Source organism: Somniosus microcephalus, chromosome 4, assembly GCF_052327205.1.
Source record: "Somniosus microcephalus isolate GS21.2 chromosome 4, FLI_Smic_1.0, whole genome shotgun sequence".
Classification (NCBI taxonomy): Eukaryota; Metazoa; Chordata; class Chondrichthyes; order Squaliformes; family Somniosidae; genus Somniosus; species Somniosus microcephalus.
In genome coordinates this window covers 204,801,891-204,811,446 of record NC_140990.1, presented here as the reverse complement: position 1 = coordinate 204,811,446, position 9,556 = coordinate 204,801,891, and the positions used below count along the sequence as shown (strand labels likewise).

The 9,556-nt window shown below is 44.0% G+C and overlaps 1 protein-coding gene across 1 annotated transcript; it reads right to left on the bottom strand.

The window, feature by feature from the left end:
- Nucleotides 1-5,807: 5,807 nt before the first annotated feature.
- LOC147120162 (gamma-crystallin S-1-like) lies at nt 5,808-9,352 on the bottom strand. Its single transcript, XM_085983829.1, has 3 exons — nt 9,344-9,352; nt 9,002-9,244; nt 5,808-6,094 (listed from the first exon to the last, which is right to left on the bottom strand). Exons 1-3 carry the CDS (start codon nt 9,350-9,352, stop codon nt 5,819-5,821), a joined length of 528 nt encoding a protein of 175 aa, XP_085839955.1. The 3' UTR covers nt 5,808-5,818.
- Between the last annotated feature and the right edge of the window lie 204 nt (nt 9,353-9,556).

Here is a 9,556-nt window from a genome sequence, read left to right as displayed (position 1 = left end):
GCCTCAATAAAAGTGGAAGATGCGGCAATTCCCAAGTTTTTTAAGGCAAGGCCGGTGCCATCCGCAATTTGTCCAGCCGTCGAGGCAGAGCTGGAGAATTTGGAAAAAGCAGGCATGTTATCCAAGGTAGATTGGAGCGAGTGGGCAACACCCATCATCCCAGTCATGAAGAAAACGTTGAATAATGATAAATCTGAAGAACAGAGAAAAGTTCGCATCTGTGGGGATTTCAAGGTGACTGTAAACCCGTTCTTCACACGGTACAGTATCCTCTTCCAAGGATAGAAGATATTTTCGCCTCACTATCCGGAGGGAAACGTTTCACCAAAATTGACTTAGCACAGGCATATCTACAGATGGAGGTTGAGGAGGCCTCTAAAAAGTATCTCACGATAAACACACACAAAGGCCTGTACCAGTACAATCGACTGGTTTTCGGAGTGGCGTCAGCTCCAGCTATCTGGCAAAGAGCTATGGAGCAAGTCCTGCAAGGGATTCTGGGGACTCAATGCTACCTAGACGACATCCTTGTAACAGGAGAAAATGACAACGAGCACCTTGCCAACTTGGAGCAGGTGCTGACGAGGCTGAGAGAACGGGGCCGACGAGCAAATCGCCCCAAGTGCGAATTTTTCCAGAAACAAATATCATATTGTGGCCATGTCATTAACGAAGAAGGGTTGCATAAGTCACCTGAAAAAATTGAAGCGGTCGTAAAGGCCCCAGCGCCTGAAAATGTCTCACAATTAAGGTCGTTCCTGGGATTAGTAAATTACTATCATAAATTTTTACCATACTTGTCGACGGTTCTGCACCCTTTTAACGCACTGCTACAAACAGGAGTAGTTTGGAAATGGAGCGAAGACTGTAAACATGCCTTCCATAAATGCAAAGGCTTGATCACGTCCAGGGAAGTGTTGGCTCATTACAACCCATCACTGCCAATCAGACTGGCGTGCGATGCATCCCCTTACGGCGTGGGAGCGGTATTATTGCATAGATTCCCTGATGGCTCGGAGCGGCCGATAGCTTTTGCGTCACGCTCATTGAACTCAGCTGAGCGTAACTATGCCCAGATCGACAGGGAGGCACTCAGCCTGGTGTGGGGGGGGGTGAAGAAATTCAACCATTATCTACACGGACAAAAATTTACCTTGTTGACTGACCATCAACCCCTCGTCTCCATATTCAACCCTAAAAAGGGCGTTCCCATTATGACAGCGCAAAGGCTACAGAGGTGGTCGCTTTTCCTAGGGGCACACCAATATGACATAGGAACATAACAGCATGGGAATGCTGACGGGTTATCGCGCCTACCGTTGCTAAAGGTGGAAGAGGCGCCTACAGTGGACCCAGTGGAGATGTTCCACTCGACCATAGTGGAATGTCTACCGGTGACAAATTCTACCATTGAAAAGGAAACACGAAATGACCCGACTCTCTCACAAGTCTACGATTTAACGGTGAAGGGATGGCCAGCACATGGTGAACCACTGTTGCCAGCATTCTCGCAAAGAAGAGAACAGCTGTCAGTGTGCCGAGGAACCCTGATGTGTGGATCCAGAGTGGTGATTCCACCCAAACTCAAGGATAGAGTGCTAAAGGAGCTTCATGAGGGGCATCTAGGTGGAGTGAAAATGAAGAACTTAGCCAGAGCGTTTGTGTGGTGGCCAGGTATCGATGGAGACATCGAAGAAATGACCAAGAGCTGTCTAGGATGACAGAAGGTCCAAAACGCCCCACCACAAGCCCCGCTACATCCATGGGAGTGGCCCTCATCTCCATGGCAAAGGGTACATATCGACTTTGCTGGTCCATTTATGGACTCAATGTTCTTAATCGCGGTGGATGCACACTCCAAGTGGCCGGAGGTAATAAAGATGTCCTCCACCACCACGGAAAAAACCATCACAGTATTAAGGACCATATTCACCAGGAATGGGCTGCCTGAACAGATCTGTTCTGATAATGGACTGCAATTTGTATCCGAAGAATTCAGGAAGTTCGTAAAAAACAATGGGGTTAATCACTACACGTCCGCCCCATACCATCCCGCCGCCAATGGATTGGCTGAAAGGTTTGTCCAGACCTTCAAGAAGGCCATAAAGGCCATGGGTAATGAAGACATAAATCTACAACATAAGGTAGATAACTTCTTGTTTGCGTACAGGAATGCAACACATGTGGTTACAAACCAAACCCCCGCCATGATGTTTTTCCATAGAAGCCTAAGATGCCGGCTGGATTTGGTCAAGCCAAACGTCAGAAGGGACGTAGAGAACCAGCAATTTCAAAGCATGAATGAAAGGCCAACTAGAACCTTCCAGATAGGTCAACCAGTTTTGGCCCGAGACTACCGTACCGAGAAATGGCAGCCTGGAACTATTTGCGCACGACCAGGACCGCTGATGTATACCGTGGACATTGGAGAAAGCATAATAAGGCGCCATGCTGACCAGATCATAGAGTCATCCGAAAAAGGACAACCTACACCACAACTCTATACGCCTAGTGATGAAGCAGAGATACCCATAGTATCTACCTCCGATCCGGTGATACTGGAACCAGATGAACCCGACACTGGCATTGAAGCCGAATCGACCTTGCCAAAAGAACCTACTATACCACCGAGGCGTTATCCGGACCGAGTCAGGAAGCCTCCAGAGAGACTGAATTTGTAATTGATTAACTTCAGCAAATGTGTATATTATTGTTCTTGTAAAAATGTTATTTAATGATTACTTAAAATGTTATGTACTATTTATCTAAAAAGGGAGGAATTGTAGTGTATGTACCTTTAAGAGGAACTATGTTTTTGAAGCCCCTGTATACTGTAGTACCAGTAGTGACCACTCGAGTATATAAGCCTGTGTAGCGTCTTGTGTAGTTAGTTCACCTCCAGACTATGTTCAGTAAACACTTGTTAAATCAACTCCTGCATTCCGTGTCTCCATTAACACACGGATCTAACACTTCTCTTTCCATGTTTTTTGGGCACTCAACGTTTGTGAATAAGAGCCCCTGATTTATGTTTATATTTATTGATGTTCTTGAGCTGCAAATCACTCCTGGCTCGAAAGGTGAATAGTGGATGACTTTCTCCAGATCTACCAGAGATCACAGTGTTTTCCCAAAAGCAGCTGTAATTTCCCAAACATCACTCCACCTTCCCAGCGATCACACTACTTTCCCAGAACTTGCTGATATTTCCCAGAGATCACTGTATTTGCCCAGACATCACTGTATTTTCCGAGAAACCTCTGTATTTCCCCAGAAATCACTATTTAACAAGAGATCTCAATGACACCAGTTAATTGAGGAACAACCCAGTTTTGTGCTCCCCCAAAGCAGTGCAACTTGGATTGGGAACAAGGCTGAGGATTGTAGTTGTGATAATTTGGCACCAAACCGTTGCTGGATTTGACCCATAAATTGCAAAGCATAAAAGCTCGGAAAAATTAGAAACTTCTTAAAAAATAGACAAGACTCATTAACTGTTGGCCCTTCTTCATTTCACTAACAATTCTGGCCTGTTGTACATCCCTGATTTTAATCACGTTGCCATTGGCAGCCGTGCATTCAGCTGCCGAGGCCCTAAGCTCTGGAATTCCCTCCCTAAACCACTCCAACTCTCTACCTGTCCTCCTTTAATATGCTCCTTAAAACTTTCCTGTCTGCCCTAATATCTCATTACTTGGCTCAGTGTCTAATTTTGTTTGATTATGCTCCTTTGAAGCGCGCTGGGACCAATGTTCCCCCTAATTTTTGGGGGCTGCGTGGCCTCTGTAACGGGCTGCGCGGCCCATTCAAACTTCCGTGCATGCGCAGTTATCTGCATCAGGAAGCCGTCCCACCAGCTGCGTGGGACCTCGAGACAGTAGCGTTGCTTGAGACGCTTTACTACGTTAAAGGCGCAATATAAATGCAGGTCATTACTGTTGTTGTTGTGTAGCTGCCTGGTTCTGCTACCCAACTGTCCAAGGTGAAGACATACTTATCTGGATCATGTCCCTTCGATCATGGCCTTGTACACATCCAGTTAAGTCTGGTTTCCAGATTGTGCCATTGCCACCTCCCAAAATGCTTCATGCAATGTTATCATGGCAGGCATCAATCTGATGATTTTATTGCCTTCATGTGCAGCCATATTGTGGGTGCTATTTATAAACATTAACACTTGGTTTATGTATTTTAAATACAGTCTTCCATATAGATGTATTGCCCTCTTTGTTTTAAATGTCGGGAAAACAAAAAGGAATATTAGAACAGGTAAGAGAACAATAGAATGTCAACATGCAGAAAACGGTGACAGGGATCGAAAGTAGCTTTTAGCTGTGTTTATACTGAGGGCAAAGGGCTAAAGGCCAGATAGGTGGTTGGTCCCCTTGGAAAAGGACGTTGCTAAAGGATCAGGAAATAATAGATCTTAACAAAATCTTGTTGTCTAATAGGACATTGTTCTCCCATCTCTAGCCTCTATGATCTCTAATATTCTGATGCAGGCTTTCTCATGTAACTGAGATTGGCTGAATATGGTGGAGAGTTGCTTGATTATCCTTCGGAAGCACAGAGTGTTTATGCAGAACTTTCTCTCTGAATAATAAGGAGTTTGGTTTTTTGATAGATTAGCTTGTGCACAGTCTGTGGGAGGAATGGGTTTAATCATCCATATGGACTCTCCTCTTGTCGTGTTTTTCATGCTCTCAACGTTTGAGAAGAAGGGTCTCTGTTTTATTTGTGTATTTATTGATGTTCTTGGACTGCTTATCAATTATGGCTCGAAAGGAGAAAAGTGGATGATGTTCTCCAGGTCTACCAGAGATCTTAGTGTTTTTCTAAACATTGCTGTCCTTTCCCAAAGATTGTCCACCTTCCCAACGAAGACTTTACTTTCCCAAAACCTGCTGACATCTCCCATAGAACATTATTTTTCTCAGAGATCAAATTATTTCCCCAAAGATCACTGTATTTTCCAAAAGAACTCTGGCATTCCCTGTTAATTGAGGAACAGCCCAGGTTTGTTTTGTGCTCAGTGTTTTCCCAAACACAGCTGTAATTTCCCAAACATCACTCCACCTTCCCATACTTTGCTGTACTTTCCCAGAACTTGCTGACATTTCCCAGAGAGCACTGTATTTTCCCGGAGATCATTTTATTTTCCCAGAGATCACTGTATTTGCCCAGACATCACTGTATTTTCCCAGAAACCTCTGTATTTTCCAAGAAATCACTATTTTACAAGAGATCTCTGGCATTCCATGTTAATTGAGGAACAGCCCAGGTTTGTTTTGTGCTCCCCCAAAGCAGCGGAACTTGAATTGGGAACAAGGCTGAGGATTGTAGTTGTGATAATTTGGCACCAAACCATTGCTGGATTAGACCCATAAATCGCAAAGCATAAAAGCTCGGAAAAATTTGAAATTAAAAAAAATATATACAAGACTCATTAACTCTTGGTCCTTGTTCATGTCACTAACCTGCGGAAGGTCACTTCAATACAGAATATCAGTCTTTTATTATCAATGTGACAGAGGTTGCATTCCAGCAAGGATACAGTTACAGTGTTGAGACTGATTTGGCAAATAGTGCAAATGTGCACATTACCTGACTGAGCACAATAACAGAACCTCCTGTGATTCACAGATATAAGACGTAAATTCTCAACTTGAAACTCCAACACTGAGAGTTCCATGAGGTTTTTTATTGATTTCCACCACAATCCAAAAATAAATAAATAAAGATGTCTGTCAAGTAGAAGAGTTTTTATTATTTTCAAGATTATTTCAGACAGAAACAAATCACGTTAATCAAGAAAAGTCTAGAAGTCTCTCATACGTCTGAAAGATCCGATAGTTGAGTTGTAGCCGCCCCAGTCACTGAATCTCCTGTATTCACCGGGTCTCATGAAGTACTGGCGGCCTCTGTAGTTGGGCTGTTCATAGAAGGCCCAGTAACCGTCCATCACATGGCTGGAGTGAATGTCACGGTAACGGAAACGATCGTAGACAGAAGGACAGTCATCCATGAATTCCATCATCTGTCCTCCAAAGTCAGGCCTCTCGTAAATCCTCATTCTGTAGTTTCCACCTCGGTACTGTTATAGAAATCAAATCATATTTGTGGTGAAGCTAGAAATGTTCAGTATCTAGAAATACAGCCTCCTGGTGAGAAGGATGTGTATGAAGTTTTGCAGATGATGTTTCTGAACAGCAACAGACAGTTCAATAACATCTATTGAACGAGCTGATTATCTGCTGACTGACATCACCGAGCGGCTCTTGTGTAAATTGCTACAGAAAACCAGTGAAATGTGACAGCAAATTCAGGACTGATTCTAGTTAGAAAGAGCTCTCTGTTTGGGAAGGAGTTTACAAAAGGCTCCGTATGATGATGTTATTAACGAGAGCCATTTCGCAATATCTATTGATCCTGTTGACTACATCCCTGGCCTGTTACTGGAGCGCAGCTCCTGTGTAATTTGATACAGTGACATTTTAAAACAGCAAATTGGGACTGATTCTACTCGGCTCATATAGACAGGAGATTGCTTCATGTTAGTAAAAGTTTAATTGTAGTTTTGTTTGAGCTGAGGTTTCAGTATGGGTGAAGCTTAAGGCAGGTTTCTCTTTGTTCAATTTATTAAACTAGATCAGACCAAGGCACCAGTTCAATGCACAATTTCTTAGCCGCACCGCAATGAGTCTATTTACATTCAAAACCATCAATTCAGCAATTTGCCTTTCCGTTCTAAATATTCAACTAACTGAATCATCCAATTACACTCCCAGATTTTAATAAGCTGTGGACTAGTTCACAAGTCCTATGGCTGTTGAATTACTTTTGAAATGTAGATGAGCGAAGCTCTATGTCTTACCCGTTGTTACAAAAATAAAGTCCAACAGCTGGAGTCCACACAAAGCCACAATAGATGTTAAAAGCAGATAAAATATTCTGACAAATAACTCCCAGGCACTCAGTTGCTCAGTATGGTTCTCATTTACTTGATCTCAATTGGTATAGGACGCATTAACCTTTAAATTATAAGATCAAAATAACATAAGAAGCAGGAGCAGGAGTAGGTCATATGGCCCCTCAGGCCTGCTCCGCCATTCAATAGGATCATGGCTGATCCGAATCTAGACTCACGTCCACTTCCCTGCCCTCTCCCCGTAACCCCTAATTCTCTTGTCTGCTGGGAACTGTCTATCTCTGTTTTAAATTTATTTAATGTTGCAGCTTCCACAGCTCTCTGGGATAGCAAATTCCATAGATGTACTACCTGTAAGATTCGCAATTTTCAGCAAAAATCACGCAAGAAAACCGGATAAAATAAGACTGTTTATTGACCAAAGTAAGCTTGCACAGAAAAACCTTTGATAAAAGGGCATACAAAATGGCCGCCAGGCCCCGTGATCAGTTTATGAACCATTTATTTCTGTTACTGCAAGCCAGACAGGCTTGTGGATTGAAGACAGTGAGCCCGCGAAAGCCAGTATCTGGGAACCGAAACTCAGAGCAACAGCATACATATTCAATGGATTATAAGTACAGGATGGGGCCCATCAAGATATGGGCGGACAATGTAAAAAAAACTTATACCCATTTATCGTACAAAGGAAAAACCGTTTAGCAGCCATCAAGGAAAATGTCCGGACCGATCAATATGCGAACCGAGCCGCGGTGACAATGCAAAGGACATTAACAGACATTATCGGCCAGGAAGGCCAGTTTAAGTTATCACCGGCTCCGTTACAAGACAAAGCGCCCCTGCAGAGATTTCTGCCCGCCAAAATTAATACAAAGACAGGACTATGATTTGGCGGGAGATAAGACTGTCCCAAAAGAGTATAACTATGGATTGAAAGTCCATCTAAGTGACTTCTTCACTGCTACGGCTTCTTGTTGGGCGACTTCAGGCTTCCATTTCTTCAAGAACTTTCTTCTACGAGGAACGAACGAAGGGCGGACGGTGCCCGGATCGGCGCCTCTTCCAATTCGGCAGATCGATGAAAACGTTTTCGTCTTTTTAAAGACGGACGGTTTCGGAAAAGGGACAACGTGGCCGGTGTTCAGCCAAACAAGGCTCGGCCACGACGAGAAGACGACAAGGGTGGCCTGGGTACTGGGGTCGGGAGATCATCGACAACCCAGGCCGACGGAGAAGAAACCCTCTGGAGAACCGGCGATCGATGCCACAAGATTCTCCCATGTGCATAACCTGCATCTAGGTCTACTCCATGAACCCAAATCCACGATTGTGGATCTCAACCTTGACGAGCGCTCATCGAGGCTGGGTCTACCCCACCGCCTCGAGGGAGGAGAGAATATCGACTGCGCCAGAAGCTTCCAATCCACGTGACGACGGGAAGCGGTGTCAAAAAGTCTGCGAACCCCTTTTCGCGATTTCGAGAGTGGTGAGCATGATCCCAAGTTCCCCAGGTCGAAACTTAGTTTAGGTATAGGGGAGGGAGTTAAGGGAAATCGTAATGTGTTTCCCCTTTTAAGTTGTGCCGTGTGTTCCCCATTTCCATAGAGTCAAGTTCATAAATTTGTGCATGATTGTAGTTACTTTAATCTGTGCCTATGACATATATTTTGTAATGCTTCAAACTGTTCAAAAATAAAAGCATCCATTTCGTGCTATTCAGCCTGGTCTATTGAGTCCTCTTCTCTGCACTACTGTTCTCTGCATCTAAGTCCAAGGTCTAGAACCTGAGTGAAGAAGTTTCTCCTCATCTCAGTTTTGAAAGGGCAGCCCCTTATTCTAAGATTATGCCTCCTAGTTCTAGTCTCACCCATCAGTGGAAACATCCTCCCCGCATCCACCCGATCAAGACCCCTCACAACCTTATATGTTTCGATAAGATCGCTTCTCATTCTTCTGAACTCCAATGAGTACAGGCCCAACCTACTCAACCTTTCCTCATACATCAACCCCCTCATCTCCGGAATCAACCGAGTGAACCTTCTCTGAACCGCCTCGAGAGCAAGTATAACTTACGTATGGGTATATGCGACATGACCCAATGCTGTCATTGAATCCCATCCAGCGCTGGTAGTCAGGATATTCTCCCCTGCTCAGAACATACTGGTATCCCATGTAATTGGGTCTCTCATACACCACCCACCAGTCACTATCAACACGGATGGAGTTACAGCGGCTGAAGTAAGAGTGCAGGTCAGCACAGTCAGTACTGCACTCGTAGTGCCGACCCTGGAAGTTCCTGTCCTCGTAAAAGATGATCTGTGGAAAGATATAGGTTGGTAAATTAATACATTCTCAAAACTAGATGATAATTAATGAAGAATTCTGATACAATGTATTCATCTGAGTTGTCCTTACCTTTCCCATTTTGAGCTCACAGTTAGTTCAGTAACTGACTGAATGTTTCACTGCTTCACAGAGCTTGGTATTTATATGCTGGGCTGAAAGGCCTCTCTGGACTTTACTTTTGTTATTCTAATGATTCAGGACTGAAATCAGCAAAAATCAACAATGCGCATGTTGCACTTATTGTAGACAAACACCTGAAAGACTCCTGATGCGTCATTGATT

Excerpts from the sequence above, each read along its gene's own strand:
- LOC147120162 (XM_085983829.1), bottom strand. Across the intron at positions 6,095-9,001 it reads CATGTCGCATATACCCATAC|TACCGAGGTGGAAACTACAG; the intron begins GTAAGTTATACT and ends TTTCTATAACAG.